Here is a 19,879-nt window from a genome sequence, read left to right as displayed (position 1 = left end):
TGGAATTTGGCACCAGGTGCATTAGCAGCAAGGACAATGAGTTTTCTATTTTACACTACAAGCTGGTGCGACTCCTGTAAGGACTGGAGCAGATGTGGAGAGAGATTTTCACGCCCACGCAATGAGCCCAATATTAAATATGTATGATGTGTACAGAGTCAGCCCATTGTGTACAGAGGGGGAGGGGTGCATTGGCTGAGCGGTTGTGTATTACACTTATGTGTCAACTGGACCAACAGACAAATACAAAACTGCCGACGGATTAAGGTTGCCAATAATCCTTAAGGGATTGTAACACCATTTGTAATGTGTCATAAATAATACAGAGGAGAAGTTGTGCCAGTGTTTGTGTATTACAGTCAGTACTCAGGATGGGGAGCTCTGTCCTGTGCCACCTCCAAAGCCCAAATAGGTCTACTGCACTGTCCCAGGTCTGCATAGGAGAACAGATAGTCTTTAGGGGAGATGCACCAAATCTTGGCAAGAGACAAAGTTATATTCAACCAACTTCAAGCAGTGGTGTAAGGCTAAGTTCTTCCCAGATGCCCGGAGGCACGATGAATATTGGTGTTCCCTTTTTTTGTAGGGGGGGTTCATTGGCCAGCTATTGTACTCTATATCTCCCCCTTTGATCATCACGGTTTACCTAGCGACTAACCACTAGGATATAGTGCAGCTGGAGACAGGCATTGGTTACCCGGTCTTTAAAAGCATTTTATTATTATTTATTAACAGTTTCCTATATAATGCAGCTAATTCCGTTGCACTTTAACATCTGGAAACAGCAGTGATAAAACAAACTGTCTAATAACAGTCATAGAGGAAGGAGGGCCCTGCTCGCACGCTAAAGGTGCGTACACACGGGGCAATATGATCGCTGGCAATATATTGCTCAGCAATTATATTGCCCCGTGTGCCGTTTTCATCTGCGACCAGAGATGGTCGCAGATGAAAATTTAAACACTGCTGGGTGAAGAGGCAGGGGATGTCGCTGGTCGGAGGAGCATGCTCCTCCGACCAGCGACCATTCAGGGGCTGAAAACGGGAGCACGCACCCGGCGATTTATCGCTGGTGCACACTCCAATCACTGGCAATATGGTCGCTCAGCGACCATATTAACAGCGATTTCAGCCCCTATCGCCCCCGTGTGTACACAGCATTACATTCTATACAGGGAAGCAGACATTCATATTTTAGAGACATATTTTGGTTGAGGTAATGGCTATTTATCGGCCTCTCTCGGACATGAGGCTACATTTTTTCATCTTCAAAATCAGGTATCAACAACAATTTGACAAAACAATACGAGTCAACCCTTTATCCCTCAACACGGCTTTAGTCTGTACATAGGGGCTCAGATTTCAGAGTAGATAAGATCTACAAATAACCCAATTTTTAGACTCAAAGAGGAAGAAGGATCACCTGACTACTCCTTAAATACCCCCGCATAAGCTACCACCCACTCTACACCTGTTTGGCTACACCTACAACACTGGACTCTATGGGATAAGAAACATTTCAACTAACTTTATTATACCAATCACAAAATTGCAAGGCTCTTATATGCCCTCATGCCTATACAGCCCTCGCTTAATCAAACTTCTACATATTATTCAGAGAATATGGGGTGTAGTATGGTTTCTGTAATGAAGAAAACCACTGTCTTCCTTTCTAGGGGGTAAGTATCATATTTAAAAATACAGAAGCAGATTTACTAAGGTTTCAAGATAAAATCAATCTTAGTACATCTGCACCCACTGTAACATACTAGTGAGGTTGTCACCACAGTGGTGACGCAGTTTAACAAGCACCAAAAAAGCTTAGATGGGCGGTTAAACAACTGTGGCCCTGACAATGGCGTATTAGGGGGGATGAGCTATAACGGGGAATATATAAGTTATAGGCGCTTTAATAGGAATGCCTGATGGGTGCAATTCCCAGGATTTACAATGACCAGACCAGACAGAGAGAGCAAGGGAGTTGTCCAGTCTGCAAATTCTTGTAACAAACAGTGTATGGTTGATATACAACTGCCCAGTGCATGGGTGATCTATAACTGCCCAGTGCGCAGCACTTGTGATATATAGCTAATTTGTGTACTGGTCTGACATGCAATAAATAAAAGGGATTAAATGACCTTTAACCACAGTTACCTAACCTCCTGCATTCTGCAGGAGTCTCCCTGAAATAACAGCAATCTCCCTCTCTCCCCCTCACTCCCTCATTAGTCTAGCAATCTCCCTAATTTCACCTAGCCAACATTACATTGTTACATTTATGGGGAAAAAAGGAATGAGAGATAGATACATTTACATGGAATCCTCAGCACCATTTCCCAGCACTTTACCAAGTATAGTAGCTCTTACTAATTGCTTTGGGTCTCATCTACATTTGGATATCATTTTACTAGATTCCTCTCAGATGTAGCAGTACACACCCATGCTTCTAGGTGCCACATTCACAATCTCTCCATATATGGAACAAGACACGCCCCTTCAATGGGGCTTTGTGCAAAATTGTACTACCAACTATATTCTCCCTGAAACTAGTTTTCAAAAGTAGGCAAGTATGCCTTTAACCGGTTAAATATTCAATGTTGGACGCTGCACCAGGAGAACAGGCTGGGAACTGGTTGAGAGAGAGAGAGAGAGAAAGAGAAAATTTTCAAACTGAAAGATAAGAAAGTTAATATTTAGCTGCAGCCAATGCAGAGACTGGGACATGGGAGCACCTGGCTGAGGGAGTACTCTGGCAGTGCAGTTTATCAGCATATACAGGAAGGAGGCTGAAGTCCAAAGACTTCTGTGCATCTGCACTGAGCATTGATCAAATGGTTTGCAGCACTCAGGGGGTGGTCCTAAGCTGTCGCCGAACGCAGGTATGAGACCTGCATGCTGTACGCTTACATTGCTAGGTGGCAGAGATGTAAAAACCATAGTTGCCTATCCTCCTGCATTCTGCAGGAGACTCCCTGAAATAACAGCAATCTCCCTCATTAAACTAGCAATCTCCCTAATTTCTCCTAGCCCACATTACACTGTTACATTTGAAGAAAAAAAGGAATGAGAGACAGATACATTTACACTGAATCATCTGCACCATTTCCCAGCACTTTATCAAGTATAGTATCTCTTACTAACTGCTTTGGGGCTCATCTACATTCTGATATGTCATTTTAAAAGATTCCTCTCAGATGTAGCACTACACACCCACGCTTCTAGGTGCCACATTCACAATCTCTCCATATATGGATCTGGACACGCCCTATGGGTGGAGCATGACACGCCCCCTCAATGGGGTGCTGTGCAAAATTGTACTACCAACAATAATCTCATGAGCAGTATGAGCAGTAACTTCATACATACTGCACATGCGATGGCCCAAGCCTCCTTGGGGTGCCTTTGCAGCAGTCCCCGGAGGCTTGATTGGTTGCCCGGGTTCCAGCGCATACAGTATGGTCCGCGTTACTGCGCATGCGCAGAACCCGTTTTGGGGGCTGCTGTGAATTTGCTCAGAGAGAGGCATTCAGGAGGGAGAGAACAATTCCCAATGGGATGCCTTGAGTGGACTTCAAATAGGAAGTCATTGCCAGTCACAGTGAAGCCAGAGCAGTCTCACGGACTACATCTGGCTTCACTTTAGGCAGACAGAGTGGTGGATTTTACCTGGGGGGCTGCAGCCCTGCAGCCCATAGGTAAAAACTGCTACTGCAAATGAACAATTGCACTAGAGGACAGGTACCTGGTATATAATCATAGCTGTATCAGCAGAGGACACTGACATAAGTACCAGGAGGCAGAGAACAAGGGATCTGCAGCGCCCAATTACAGAGTTTATCATCCAGGAGACCATGATTTACAGCAGAATACATAGAGGACAAGTACAGGGCACATTACCATAGCTGCATAAGTAGCGGACACTGACATAAGTATCAGGAGGCAGAGAACAAGAGATCTGCAGCACCCTATTACAGAGTATATAACCCAGGACACAGTGATTTACAGCTGAATACAATAGAGGACAAGAATAGGGCACATAACCATAGCTGCATAAGTAGCGGACACTGACATAAGTATCAGGGGGTAAAGAACAAGGGATCCGCAGCGCCCAATTACAGAGTTTATCATCCAGGAGACCATGATTTACAGCAGAATACATCGAGGACAAGTACAGGGCACATTACCATAGCTGCATAAGTAGAGGACACAGAAAACCGCATGATCAATTAAGAGAAGGAAAAGCACGAGGACAGAGGGCCCTGCTCGTGAGAGCTTACATTCTAAAATAATAGGAGCCAATTCTATATACAGTATGTACCCACGAGAAGCTTATACTAATTGCAAACACACCACCATCACAGGCCCAGTTACACGCATTTCTAACCTCCAAGTCTGTCTGTTGTTACCCAGTTTGTTTTATCACGGTCTACTATTATAAAGCGCAACGGAATCTGCTGCGCTATATAAGAAACTGTAAATAAATTTAACCACAACGGAGGCATGCCCGGTGCATAAAACTGCGGCGGTGGCTGCTTTGTGCTGTGACTCTGAACCAGGACCTAAAGTTTGTCAAAACTTGAATCTGATGGATTTAACTCTGAGTTCCAACATCTGTGAGAGATGCTCCAAAAAAAAAAAAAAATTGCCAGCGTCGCTCGCATTTGTAGGAAAATGGGATAACTTATCCCTGTGCAGGAGAAGGGGGCACAACCGTGGTGACTGGGAGCGTTGTCCCAGGCAGTCGCAGGGACACAGATAATAATAACTCTACCTCATTTCTTCAGATCCACTGCAATAAATCCTGACACAATTTGTTATCCTCACATATTATTTGACAGCGTGTAACACACGCACAGTTGCACAATAATCGCACTTAGGGCCTTATTCTAGTTCACTCTTAGAGGCAAATTCCTTCTTAGCTGGACAAAACCATGTGCCCTGCAGGGGGGGCAGATGTTACAGGTGCAGATAGAATTAGATTTGGTGAGTTATTTTCTTTCTGTGCAGGGAAAATACTGACTGCTTTATTTTTACACTGCAATATAGATCTCACTTTGAAGAAAAATCCCACCCAAATCTAATTCTCTCTGCACAAGTAACATCTGCCCCACCTGCAGTGCACATGGTTTTGTCCAGCTAAGAAGGAATTTGCCTCTAAGAGTGAACTAGAATAAGGCCCTTAGTTCAAAAACACAACAAATAACAGGAGAGGACTGTGGCCACCAGACACCTCTCCAGTTCCTACTGACACAGCGATTATATCATTGTTAAAAAAAATGGCTGTTGTGAGTCTTTCATGTGGGGCAACTAGACTTGCCGGCTTATTACATGATGGGCCCAAAATATCACACCCTGTGTCTCAGGCGACATGACACAACCTGGCTTTGTTCAACAGGGCTCGCACAATCCTGTCAGCATGAGACCCAAAATAGTTCTGTACAGTACAGGGATGGACTGGGGCTGCTAATCAGCCCTGTCATGTGACTGTGCATGGGCACCGCATGAGCGTGCCTGACCAAGGGGGCATGTCATCCGCTCAGCTTGTGATTGGCAGTCACACATCCTGTCCCACACACTGGCAAGTGATTGGCCCTAAACATCCAACCACACAGCCCAGCATGCAATAGGTCCTCACACATCCTGCCTCACAGCCCAGCATGGGATTGTTCCTCACACATCCTGCCTCACAGCCCTGCTTGTGATTGGTCCTTACTCATCCTGTCCCACAGAATACAGCTGTCTAGCAAAAGTGCAGACTGTGTAATGGTTAGCATTACTGCCTCACAGCACTGAGGTCATGGGTTCCATTCCCATCATGGCCTGAACAGTGTGAAGCCTGTGTGGGTTTCCTCTGGGTACTCCAGTCAAATCGCATGCGATATCGCATCTGCCGTCGTGAAACTAAACAAGTACCTAATAATCTCTGTACAGCACTGCGTAATATGTGTCGCTATATATAAAATGACTGGTAATAAATAATAAACAAGCTTCTCCACCATCCCAGACAGCAACCTTGCCGCTGGCAGGCCTGTAATCTAACCGCGCAAGCCTGAGCAAGGGTCGCCATCTCCCAAGCACGCCCTACAATGGTTCTGAGCCTTCCGGTTCCAGATACAATAACAAAATAAAAAATAGTAAAACATTTTTTTTTTTTTTTTCATTTGAGCGAACACCGCCCCGAGGAGGAGCTAGCAATCCAATCGCAGCTGTCTAAGATAAATAGGTTCTCTGATGACGTATTTGGGTTCTAGGCCTTGTGTGAAGGCAGCAGCTGGTGATAGACATGATGGCTACCTCTATGTCGGTTTGTATCTACCCAGTTTGTTTAATCACTGTTTCCAATTGTAAAGCGCAATGGGATATGCTGCACTATATAAGAAACTGTAAATAAATAAATGACGGCCACCTCGAATCCTGCAAGATTCCCATTCATTCTAGAGCGTATTACCTTTGATCTATAGACCCAATAGCAGAGCACTCCAACCATTAATGTCAGGTAGACTATGTAGCTGGGTTATTCACAGACATGCTGGGGGCTGTGGTGGTAATGACCTCCTGTATGTTACTAGCGATCCCTCAGCAGTGACGATGCAGCAGTCCCTGTCATGTACAGCAGAGTCCCTCACAGCCACGCATGCTGTGGACAGGACGCACAGGCTGGAAGATACAGGTTCCCTCCTCATACAGGAAACACGAGGACTGGGAGAAAGGTGATGGTGATCCCTTATTAACAGCGTTAAGGCCCCCATACACTATGCGATTTGGGACGATTTCATCTGATTTCGGCCCAAAATCGCAGGTGTGTGATATCTGATCAAATCCGATGACGGCCAGTCCCGTCCCGACTCCCGCAGCGATGCTGATATCTATGATCATCACCGGCCAGGTCAGCACTCCCCGGCGCCGCCAGCTTAGCACTCAGGGACCCGCTGCCTGCCCCACTGCTCCCCCTGATAAGAGCACCGCCGCCCCCTGACCCTCATGCCCGCCCCCTGCGCCCCGACATGTGATAAATCGCAAGCGATTTATCACATGTCAAATTTGGCTCATCAAGTGCCAAATTGTGTGTAAGCCTCCCAGGGAACTCCCAGGCGGCTCACAGGAGCATTGGGTCCGACTTGTCCTAAGGACAAGTCGGCCTAATGTATGGGGGCCTTAAAACAAAGGTGCGAGATGTTTTAACACTTGCTCACATCTCTGGTCTGAGCTAGAGGGAGGTCCATGCGCCCCACACGCCAACCTGCCCTAATGCACATCATCACTGGACCCGTGGGTCCAAAATAATTACCCAGCAGTCTGCACAAATCTCAATAAACAATGTGATTTTGATCATTTAGGACAGTAAGTCGTGACACCCAACTGGTGGTCATCGCTTTACAGCATTGCAACACTGAGGCCATTGGTTCTGTTCCCACCATGGCCCTAACTGTGTGGCGTTTGTATGTGCTCCTCAGGCTTGGCTCGGTTTCCTCCGGGAGCTCTTGTTTCCTCCCACACTCTGAATATATGGAGCTCACCGTTGTTCCTGCGCTGTACAGATATCCAAGCGGCACTGGGAAGATGTGTGCCATATAACTGCTAATAAATAAATGGGGGGACTGGATGCTTCAGCTATTCCCAGGGATAGCCAGAAATTATTCTCCCACTGATAAAAGTGGGGGAGATGTATCAAGAAATGAAAAGGAGTGGAGAAGTTGCCCGTACCAACCAATCAGTTATTGCCTATCATTTTATAGAATAGATTGATAAATGCTACTGCAAAGATGATTGGCTTATATGGGCAGTATGGCCCCTGGTCTGCTTCACCTCTCTTTTCATTGCTTGGTACACCTCCCCCACATATAATGTCAGCTGTGTAAATGCCTGCACACGCCCCAGGATTAGATCAGGGCAATACATCATAGACACACTGGGGAGGTTGCTTGGCCAAACTTGCCTGCACTTGCACACCGAGGCCGTGACATTTCACCTCAGTGGTGAACATTCGTTATCAGGAACTCCCAGAGCCAAGAGAAAAGGAAAATAATTCCCAGAAGAGATGATTTACTTTCACTTTGGTAACTAAAATATGATAAGTTATTAGTTCCGCTGTACAGTCCACCGTGAGTCATGTAGCATCCTCCTAATACCCATGCACACACCTCCCCCCCTTTGGATCCGCCAGTGTCAGTGTCTTATAACAGGCTTTTGGCTTAGATCTGTGATTCTGAGCATCAGCAGCTCGAAGCGCGTCCATAACTGGACCAACCAACCAGAACGTTGTGCTGTAGGACACTCAGCAGCCGAGCAGAGTGATGAGATTTCAGCCAATAGATTATATAAAATTTGGTGGTAACTGATTTATGAGTGACCTGGTGACAAGGTTCAGTTTATTTTGTGATACAATGAGTGTAAAAGGATTTGCACATATGGTATTACCTGCACACCAGGGCAAGGCTGGGACTTCACATTTTCCAGACACCCTGGGGAACAGAATGTGACCCAACTGGTTTCCCACTTCCAGGACGGCCCACAGTACACACCCGTGGCCATGGCGGGCCTGTGGTAACAAGTCACTAAATGGCTCCAGTCACTGAAGTCAGAAACTTTGAATGAACACAAACAAGTGTGTAGGGAGGGGACGCAACGGGGATGGTTCTCCCAAAAAGAGAAATTGGAGCGTAATCTCTGGAATGTATTATTCAGAAGCTACAATCTGTTATATCTTATTTACAGGATTCTCTTTTACTGGGTTCGCCATCTGTTTGTGCGCTGGAAAGTTCCCTCTCTGGCGGTGATGCATAGACCCATGTCATAAACTAGTTGCGGTTACCTTGGTAGGTAATGTGTGTGTGTGTGTGTGGAGGGGTGCGATGGCGCATTCATCTTGTGCGACACACTGGGCGATTTATCGTTAATGATATGCACAATATCAATATTGTTATATTATCTAGTGTGTACGCATTATATTGTTAACAATGCGTGCTCCCACAGGTTGTAAATGACGCCCCACCTCATCTGACCATGCAGTGAAATTTGGACTAGATCTTTAATGACTGCACATTCAGCAGGGGCCAGGTGACGACATTGAACAAAACCATTAACGACATTGTTCAGTGTGTATGCCCAATATTGTTTATCAGGTAGTTCACTGGGAAACACTAATGCTATAACTCTTGGGGCATATCCCATAGTGTGTACTAGGGCCGGATTAAGGGTGGGGTGGGGGGCACAGGGGGTCAGAGGCTAAGAGGCTTTTGCTGAGCTCTGCTTGGTGGAGCTCATCATATGCTTCTCAGGCCCATGGAGAACAGCAGTAACACCGGCCTCGTCATGGGAGGGTTTTTAATCAGAGGCAGCGCTGAGCATTTAAGGATGTCAGGGTTCCTATAGAGTAATGTACAGAGGGACAAACGCTTCTCATGAGATATATATATATATATATATTATATATATATATAACCCACCCCCTGCAGTTACCCATTGACCGAGTTTATACTGCCTTTCCTCTGTGTTTTGACAGTATAATATTCTCCCGTGCAGTTTGTGGCCAGTAATGACACGTGCGAGGGGCCCCTCAAGGCTTAATCCGGCCCTGGTGTGTACCCAGACCGCATACGCAACCAATAAACTCCATGAACGATATTGGGAACGATATTGGTAACAATATTGCCGTAGGTCCCAGCTGAACAATCTAACACACACGCACTGAGCGATATTGCCAACAATGTCGTTCAGTGACATCACCCCCCGCTACCGACATGCATCTTTGACAATATACTCAACATTTAGAATGCAGTACAGATGATGGAAGTTGTTAATGACCTGCGGGATTTCTCATCTTTAACTATATTCAGCGTACACAAAGTATACCTATATAATGGCCTTCTGTTTGTAGAACACACACCTTACACTGCTGTGTACTACCTACTCTGTATTACCACCACCGGACTCAAATTATTAATTCAACAGGTTTGAAGTTCAGGCTGAGAGTAAGTACAAAACGTGCTAAATTAAATTAGAAAAGTCTAACAGTTATACTCATATCAATATCAGTGTGAAGTTCACAATAAGCATGAGGACTGGGCAGCTTAAACACATTCAGACTGGTTCACACATGGCCAAACGTGTAATACAGACCCAGAATTGTCATGTTTAATAATTTATTGTGTCATTTTGTACCCTGCAACTGGTAGATCCGCACTGACAGAGTCACGACCAGCTCTACCTGGCCGGCGGGGAACTACAGGGTAATTCTTTGCAGTCACGTATACAGTGCAGCAGGTTCAGTTGCGCTTTACAATTACAAATAGGGATAAATGGTAGGAGGGCCCTGCTCGCAAGCGTACAATCTATCTATAGGTTCTGTAATCTATTCTCTATAATAAAAGGCTTGACCCTCATCTTTTTGGGGGGATTCAAGTGTTTTGAGTCCCTTCAAATTGCACCTGAATGACCAATTCAACGTTGCTCCATTCGTTACGGTTATGTTGTTAGGTCATTTTAAGGGGCTGGAATCTAGTAATGACATCAACATGAAATAGCGCAATTCAAGGCTGTAAAACAGCACAATGCACCAACATTCATAAAATACACACTTTAGGTATGTACTACACAGACAGGGGCGGATCCAGGATAAAATGACAGGGGGGGCACCATGATAAAAAAGGGTTTGGGTGGGGGAGGGGCGGTGTTAGGGGTGCCAGTGTACATGCTAAGAGAGCGGCAGAGAGAGGGTGGGAATATAATTAAAAATAGGCCCTGGCATTTAAAGTACGCAGGCCCACCATGGCGACAAAAGTGAAGGATGTAGTTGTGCGCGCGCCAAAGGCGCGCTCCGGAAAAGGTGTGTGGCCACTCAACAGGGGGCGTGTCAACACCATATACAACTTCTACACATTATGCAACAAAATACTAGACCCCATTATACTTGCCCCTAACACATGATGCCAAATGGAATGAGCCAAAATTCACATAATGCCACATGGATTGAGCCAAAATTTACATAATAACACACACGGATTGAGCCAAAATTCACATAATGCCAAATGGATTGTGTCAAAATGCATAAAATGCCACATGGATTGAGCCAAAATTCACATAATGCCACATGGATTGAGCCAAAATTCACATAATGCCACACGGATTGAGCCAAAATTCACATAATGCAACACGGATTGGGAAATAATTCACATAATGCCACACGGATTGAGCCAAAATTCACATAATGCAACACGGATTGGGAAATAATTCACATAATGCCACACGGATTGAGCCAAAATTCCCATAATGCCACATGGATTGAGCCAAAATTCACATAATGCCACACGGATTGAGACAAAATTCACATAATGCCACATGGATTGAGCCAGAATTCACATAATGCCACACAGATTAAGCCAAAATTCACAATACACTTCATAAACAGGGACATTGTCCACCAAAGGCACGCATTAAACATTTACACCATAATGTCCATTACACGTTAAGTTACACACCGTTATGTCCATTATGTGTTATGCCAAACACCATAATGCCTATTAAAAATTATGCTACATAAGTGCTGCTTCTCTACATGCTCATTGCCAAGGGTTCCATGCTCATTGCCAGAGGTTCCATGCTCGTTGCCATGTGGGATTACATGCTCATTGCCAAGGGGGAATACATGCTCGTGGTAAATGGGGGACAGCAGAAGTGATAGCCACTGACAGTGGCAGAGCCTGGCTGTATTCAGAGCACTGCAGGTCCCGGCTATTTGAAATAATACCCCTTTCACACCAGAAAATGCATTCCCAGGTTGGCCCCTTTTACACCAGCCTTGTCCTTGCATTTTCTGGTGTGAGGGGGGGAGAAAACCACCCCATCCCCCCTTTAACCAGTTATCTTATTTAACCGCCTATATCTTCGGAACCAACTGACCCATTTACATGAGACAAGTATTATATTGAAGAACTTTTGAGTGGGCTTTGAATGATTTTGGTCTAGTAAAAAAATCGGTTTACATGCAATATCTCTGGAACCGATTGACCGATTTGGACCAGCCTGGTATCATATTAAAGGCCCAGCGATTTGGAATTGAATGAAATCAACCACAAGTTACTGTGATGCCAGGGCGGGAAGTGGCAGCCGTCGAAACCGGGTGGGGGTCGGAATTGACGGGTCCCATATTATCTTATGGGAAAAAAAACGTTACAGGTTTGCCAGGCGATATCTCCGGTTCCCGGGGGGCTAGAGACACAGGGCTGGGCTCGTTGGAAAGCCCTGGTCCTCAGCTACAAAATAAATGACAGGGGGGGCACGTGCCCGGGTGCCCCTCCCCTGAATCCGCCACTGTACACAGACACACGCAGCGATTATCGTCGCTTCCCTCTAGCACAGAATGTACTAATGTTATGAAGGAAGAAAACCGGGAACATGGCGTTTAAGTAACAAGATGACTGAATTATACATGTCAGTCACATGACCAGGCCGTGCTCGCTAATCAGATAATGACGGCAGCCACACCCCTGGACTACAGAGGTTGAAGTGTAATTATGAAATAGTTTTTTTTAAAGGAACAGCCTCTATAGAAATTCTGCCAGGCCTGAATATAGCACCAACGTGGCCCAGCCTCACCTGGCGCAGGTAATCCGGACACAGCAGTCATTCCGGTCCCTTTTTGTTGTGTATATGGTGATAAATCGCTAGGAGCGTGCTCCCGCAGCCAGCCCTTAACAGTCACTGGTCCCAGGAGCCAGCTGGTGCGGTCTGGCTCTGTTCTCTGTAAATGCTGGACATCGCCAGTCTGTAACTATTTTGCATTCAGAAGCTTGCTCTCCCTATAATATTCCATAAATACTCTGTGCTGCCAGAGGCAGAAGAATGCAAGCAATGGATTCCATGGCAGAGGGAGGGGCGGGCGTGGGCCACATAACAGCACAGAGGTGACACAAAGAAGAGCAATTAACAGATAACATAACCATAAAAAGAAAAAGGGTAAACAGTCTATCAGTAGAAGAATTTGTATTGTTTATCTCAAGGGGCAATTAAGCCCCCAACAAGCCTGGGCCTGATAGCCATCTGTAGTCTAGCACATTGCAACATAGAGGCAGGATGAGAACCTCACAGACCCTATAGCACATTGCAGCATAGAGGCAGGAGAGAGGATTATCACGCAGACCTGGTCTCTTCTATAGCACATTACAGCATAGTGGCAGGAGGATAACCCCACAGATCTGGTCTCTCCTATAGCACATTGCAGCACAGAGGCAGGGGGATAACCCCGCAGACCTGTCGGTGACAGGACTCTTTACCTTGTCCCACTACGGTTCCAGCTTCCAGGGTCTTGGGCACAGAGAAGTGGTAGTTACTATCCGTAAACTCCGTCATACAGATCTGCCATTCCGCCAGCCCTCCAGCAACCTGCCATTGGAAGAGAATCACAGGTTTAATCCCAAAAATATCAGAGCAGGCACATGGGTAACCCACTATTGTGCGTAAAGCAGGGATATATATAGTTGTGATACGTCTAGAGACTTTTCCAGGCATGCTGGGACATATAGTTCCACCAGAGCTCACTAACGTACAATTCACAACTTTGACATGGAGGACTGGTGGGTGGGATCATTTAGTCCAATAGCATCCTCTTGTTGGGGGTCACTTATGCTACTTGTTATATATAAATACAGGATGATATATAGATAAATATATAAATAACGGTGGCAAAATGTTAACAAAAATTATTTTATTCATATTTGTGTGACCTGTAATAGAGAATAGTCATTCCTCTGAGGGCCACAAAGATAGGCTAGTGGCCACACAGGTAGATAATGCGATACACAGGTAGTCTAGGGGCCACATAAGTAGGCTAAGGACAGCACAGGTTACACAGCCATATAAGTTTTACACAGGTAGGTAATGGTCTAAACAGCTAGGCTGGGGGACACACAGGTAGGTTACACAGCCATGTGAGGGGTTACACAGGCAAGTTACACAGCCATGTCATGGGTTACACAGGTAAGTTAGGGGTTACACAGGTATGTCACACAGCCATGTAATTAGTTACACAGGTAAGTTAGGGGTTACACAGGTAGGTCACACAGCCATGTTATGGGTTAAACAGGTAGGTCACACAGCCATGTAATGGGTTACACAGGTAAGTTAGGGGTTACACAGGAAGGTCACACATCCATGTAATGGGTTACACAGGCAAGTTAGGGGTTACACAGGCAAGTTAGGGGTTACACAGGCAAGTTAGGGGTTACACAGGCAAGTTAGGGGTTAGGCACCGGGCCATATGGCAGCGTGCAGCAGTGACTGACCTGCAGCAGGAGAAGCAGCAGCACGGCTCCCGGCCTCTTGCTCATCCCCATGAGGGGCTCCAGGTGAAATGTCTCCGTGGTGTCTCAGGGGATGCGTCCTGCGCTGCGGCTGCGATCAGTGTGACTGTCCCGGCTGCTCACCGTCTGCTCTCTCCCCGGGAGGCGGGGCTAGGTCCAGGTGCGGTCACCTGGAGGCAGGTACCGGTGTCACCACAGGTAGGAGCCAGTATCAGGGCTGCTCTGAGTCACGGACACAAGTTTCACTTGTACACAGAAAGGAAGTGACATTGGTACATTGTAACACCTTGTATAGTGACTGTGTGTGTGTGTGTGTGTGTGTGTGTGGGGGGGGGGGGGGGGTGGAGGACTGTATGTGGACACATTGTATGACATAACATAACACATATTTATTACCATACCTATATTATTTACTGTATTGTGTGTGGAGGGGAGGGGGGTAGGGGGACTGTATGGGACACATTACACATGTTTACTACCATGCCTATAGTATATACTGTATTGTGTGTGTGTGTGTATGTGTGTGTGTGTGTGTGGGGGGGGACATTGTATGTCACACATGACATTACACATATTTATTACCATGCCTATATTATATACTGTGTTATGTGGGGGGGGCGGGGGGACTGGGAGGACTGTATGACACACAGTACACATATTTGTCCATTCACAGGGGACGGCCACAGCCCAGTTGCAGCCAGATCCCACCACTGGAAGGGACGGCTGCCGGAATGTGGCCATTCCCACCATTGTAAACAGCTTTGTGCGGCACGGCTTCCTGGCCATGCAGGGTTTCGCCGCCCGGCTGGAGCCGGAGCATGTGAAATAGCCCATAGGGTAAAATGCGGACCAGGACAAGACCCCCGGACCGCACATCAAAATCTGCAGTCCGGAGCTTGTAGCATCCGGTCCGGGGGTGGGCTCTCTGTGACACCTGTCACCAGGGAGTGGAGGAGTGGGAGAATAAAGCCTCCTTGTATGGTCCGGGCATGTAGCAAAAACCGGACGGTCCGGACCACACGGGCTTTAGTCTCCCCTTCCCCATGTCCCTGGTGATATCGAGCATAAACATCCATTCGCATGCTATGGGTAACCTCCCACATCTTTCGATGGTCACGACCATTGAAAGATGTGGAAGGTACACGCATATAAAAGTGACTTTCAAGTCACTGCCATATGCATGCACGCTGGGACGGATATGGGCGGGCACCTGACATCTGGTGATGTCAGCTGCCCACTCCCCGCACCCGCGTCACAGCCTCATTACCATGAGAATGGCCAGCGTTCTCATGGGTACGCCCATAAAATGCTGGGCATTCCCATATGGTAGTGGGAATGCCCGCTCCCCCCCCCCCCCCCTGCTAGACACAGGTGCGTGGAATTCAGTGCAGCATCTAGCAGGGATCAAGGGGGGGGGGAATGACATTACATAAGTTACATTGGGACATTACATGGCCGCCGAGCTGCGCGGCGCCTAGGTAGCCATCAGCGGCACCACTGGTCATTGCATTAGCCAGGTGGGCGGCAATATAAGCAGGGACAGTACAGTTTTCACAAGGGGACACATACCCGCTGAGCTGCACAGCGCCTAGGCAGCCATTCAGCGGCACCACTCGTCGTTGCAGCAGCCAGGTGGGAACAATATAAGCAGGGACAGTACAGTTATCGCACAGGGAACACATTCCCGCCAAGCTGCACAGCGCCTAGGCAGCCATCAGCGGCACCGCTGGTCGTTGCAGCAGCCAGGTGGGTAACAGTATGAGCACAGTATGAGCTAACAGTGTGAGCAAAGACAGCACAGTTGTAATAGAGACAATACAGTTATCACATAGAGGACACGGGATACATATGGCTGAGTTCACAGTTCCTAGGCAGCCATCTTGCATCTTCCTGTAGGGAGAGCAGTGGGTAGCATGGGTGGTGGTGGCGGCGGGGGGGGGGGGGGAAGAGAGAGCCACTGACGCCTGGGGCTGGAGTTGGTGGGGGAGAAAGAGTCAGTGAGGCCTGGGCAGAGTCAGTGAGGCCTGGGGCTGGAGTTGGGCCCTCCCTGGGCTGAGATCCATGCCACAATGTTTCCTGGGTGCCCTCCTGTAGCTTCCCCTCACCTCTACCACGATGGTCGCCGGGAGCCTGGATGCCGGGGTCGCGGGATAGACACCTGCAGACCTGTGTGGGGCCTCCGCTAGGCCGGACCGCCGCTGCCTGGGGGGATCCCGGCCCTCTCTCCTCTTCACTCCTAGTGGCCATTTCAGCTCGCGATCCCACAGTGGGGTTGGGGGGCCGGGAGCTCTATGGATGGAGCTGGAGCTCCCAGTGTGGTTTCCTCTCCAACCCCAGCAGGGGGGACACCCACTTGCAGGCCGATGGTCCTGACCATCCCGCTGCTGCTCCAGCGGTTTGCGGCGCTCGCCGCTGCTCACTGCCGGGGTTAAGCAGCGCTGCCTCTTCCCTCCGGGCCGGGGATGGTGGAGCTGCGTGGAGCTCCACGTGCAAACGACCATCAGCGGACCCACCGGTCGCGGACCCACCGGTCGCTCCTTCAGATACGTCAACCTGAGCAGCTCTGACCGTGACTGGGGATCACTTTGGACACACAAGTCCCCTCTATGGAGGTACACCGCCACCAGCAAAGCCTGATTTAGCGCTTCGAAATTGCGCAAGATACGCCTTGCTCGCACCTGACCCACAATACAGTATAAAAAGGTAACGTTGACCGCTCTTCTTTGGCTTCAGAAGTCCTCAGAACATAAAAACAAAAACTGATTATAGTAGTGTGCCGAGGGCAGCGGGCCCTGAGGGGGGATGCGGTACACACACAAAAGTAAAAAAAAACACCCGTTGATCTTTTCACCATGTAATTCTTGTCCAGTCCGTGTGTGCGGTGGCAGGTGTTCCAATCAGCATATCAGCATGTAGGGAACACCAGTCACCTCGATGTCCCAAGCACGGCACTGACAGGTCTTTCTCAAAACAGCTTCTTTATCAGGGTTACCGACCCTCCCGGAATTCCCGGGAGTCTCCCGAAAATCGGGTCCCCCTCCCGGCCCCCCGGAAGGGTGGGCAACCCTCCCGGAATCTGGGGGACCCCCCTGAATCGCGGCATGTAAATGCCGCAATCCGCGGGTCTCAGGAGGGGGCGGAGCTAAAATGGCACAATCGCGTCATTTTAGCCCCGCCCCCTCCATGGACATCAGTCATTTCTACCATTTCCCTTCATGGGGGCGGGGCTTAATGACGTCACCGTCAAGCCCCGCCCCCCCCCATCGGTTAAGGAAAGTCTCACAGTTCCTAAGGGCCAGACGTATATGCAGCACTGACGCATTGGCTAGTGAGCAGATCGATGTCATGATCACTAAATTTTCCACTAGGGGTTATGACACTGGTCTGCTACAGGAAGCCAAATCTAAAGCCCTTTCTAAAAATAGGGCTGATTTACTTAAATACCAACCCAAAAAAAGCAGTGTCAGCAATAGGTTACCCTGGGTGAACCATTTTAATGTGTACAGTCAAGACATAAGTAAAGCTACCAAAAAACTGTGGCCCCTGATTCAGATGGACGAGAACCTGCGCATGGGTGATACCACGATAATGCCATGTTACACTCGTGGCAGGAGTGTTCGTGACATTGTCGTCAAAGCCGATGTGGCAGGGTTGCGGAGTGAGAATCAGGACCAGTTTTTGAGGAGCAAACCTGGTTGTTTTAAGTGTCTCAAATGCATCACTTGCCGAGCTTTGATCACTGGGTCATCCTTTTGTCACCCCCATAATGGTACGAGAATTTTTTTAAAACACAGGGTCTCATGTACTACCAATTATATTGTGTACATGATTTCTTGTCCCTGCTCACTTCACTATATTGGGAAAACCGACTGTACACTCAGAGAAAGGATGGCAGGACATCGCCATTCTATTAAGCAGGCCCTGGAAAAGGGGTCTAGCGACCAGCCAGTGGCACGGCACTTTTTGGAAGCCCGTCACACTATGCCCATGTTGAGATATATGATCATCGACCATATCCCGGCCTCTTTAGCGGGAATCGCTCATTAAAACTATTGAAATGTGAGGCTCATTGGATCAAACGTCTTGACACTGTGGCACCCCGTGGTTTAAACGAATTTCGGGGGCTCCACTGTTTTCTATAGGCTGTAATATGCCATTGATTATTGTACCAGCACTAGATTACCTGTAGAGCAATTACCAGCTTTATACAGTATCTCTTCCAAATAGATTTATTCTGATGATACTTATCGTTTAATTTAATCATAGATCTTAGTAGGGTAGTACATTCAGCATCCGCAGGGATTCTTGTTTTCTATTTGATTGTCTTTTAATGTCTTTTTTCTTTTGTATTTCTTTTCTGATGACACTGATTTCTTTTTGTTAAAAATTAGTTTGTTATTGCTTTGGTGTAGGTTTATTTTCATTTTTATATGTTTCCTTTTCTCATATGTTCTTTTATTATCTATTGTCACTTTCTATTATGGGTACGTTCAGGAGCCCAGTGGGGGATTCATGTTCGCTATGTAATATATGTATATTGCGCTTTGTATTGGTTGCCGGGCATCACTGTCGGGTAACCCAGGATTTGTATTCATGTTTCCATGGATACTCCCACGTCACCTGCACGCAGACGCGGCAGTGGTAGTCAGCGTACTGACGCATACGTTATGCGACGGTCGCACTGACGTCACCATGCCGGCGGCAGCGGCGGGAGATTCGGAGCTCCTGATTTGATGCACTTCACTGGTGGTATGTATAAATACTGTATGTTTGATCATTGTAAATACTTCCTGATGACGAATTAAATTTCGAAACGTTGAAGTACACCTGCCTTACTGGATTTCTTGTTTGAGTGCCGCCTCCTGTCGTGAGTGTGTGGTCCCTGAGGGGATTTTGGATGGCACCGGCTTCTATTTCAAGTTGAGGTTGTGCTGCTCGACCATCTGGACTTTTATATATATATATATATATATATATATATATATATAGATGACGATGTTACTTTGGCGTATGATGTAATGTATAGCCTGTTGGGTGTCTACTAATACCTCTTTGCTATGAGGATGCAAAGTTTCTTGAAAGATTAAATGGAGTACTGAAATTATTTGGACTGGTGCTGGTCTCTCTGTTACAAGGGACACTGAGAATATTGATTGATTTACCGTGCACAGTCAGTTATCAACTTTGTGAAGTGTTGTGCGATTTACATCTGCTGCTATATAATAAATATATATATATATATATATATATATATATATATATATATATATATATATATATACATACATACATACATACATACATATACACATATATACATACATACATACATACATACATATACACATACACACACTGTATGAAGCACTACATCCAGCACACACACACACACATATGAAGCACTACATCCAGCACACACATACAAAGTACTTCATACAGAAGACACATATGAAGCACTACATCCAACACACACACACACACACACACACACACATATTAAGCACTAAATGCTACACTCACACATATGAAGCACTACATCCAACACTCACACAAAGCACTACACCCAACACACACCACAAAGC

At 46.9% G+C, this 19,879-nt stretch overlaps 1 protein-coding gene across 2 annotated transcripts in view; it reads right to left on the bottom strand.

Annotated features, from left to right (window-relative positions):
* LOC146046176 (cadherin-1-like) overlaps window positions 1-19,879 on the bottom strand; it is a 51,143-nt gene that overhangs the window by 26,283 nt on the left and 4,981 nt on the right. The window contains exons 1-2 of one of the 2 annotated variants that reach the window (XM_083165395.1): window positions 14,280-14,534; window positions 13,272-13,380 (exon numbers count right to left, since the gene is read on the bottom strand). In XM_083165395.1, the coding sequence (XP_083021521.1) occupies window positions 13,272-13,380; window positions 14,280-14,330 (160 nt within the window). In that variant the 5' untranslated portion in view covers window positions 14,331-14,534. Of the gene's footprint in view, window positions 1-13,271; window positions 13,381-14,279; window positions 14,535-19,879 lie in introns of those variants that run through there. The other variant, XM_083165396.1, reaches the window with a different exon arrangement.

Source organism: Crinia signifera, chromosome 11, assembly GCF_055691185.1.
Source record: "Crinia signifera chromosome 11, ASM5569118v1, whole genome shotgun sequence".
In the NCBI taxonomy this organism is placed as follows: Eukaryota; Metazoa; Chordata; class Amphibia; order Anura; family Myobatrachidae; genus Crinia; species Crinia signifera.
The sequence above is the reverse complement of the archived record's forward strand: the minus strand, read 5'-3'. Positions and strand labels throughout refer to the sequence as shown.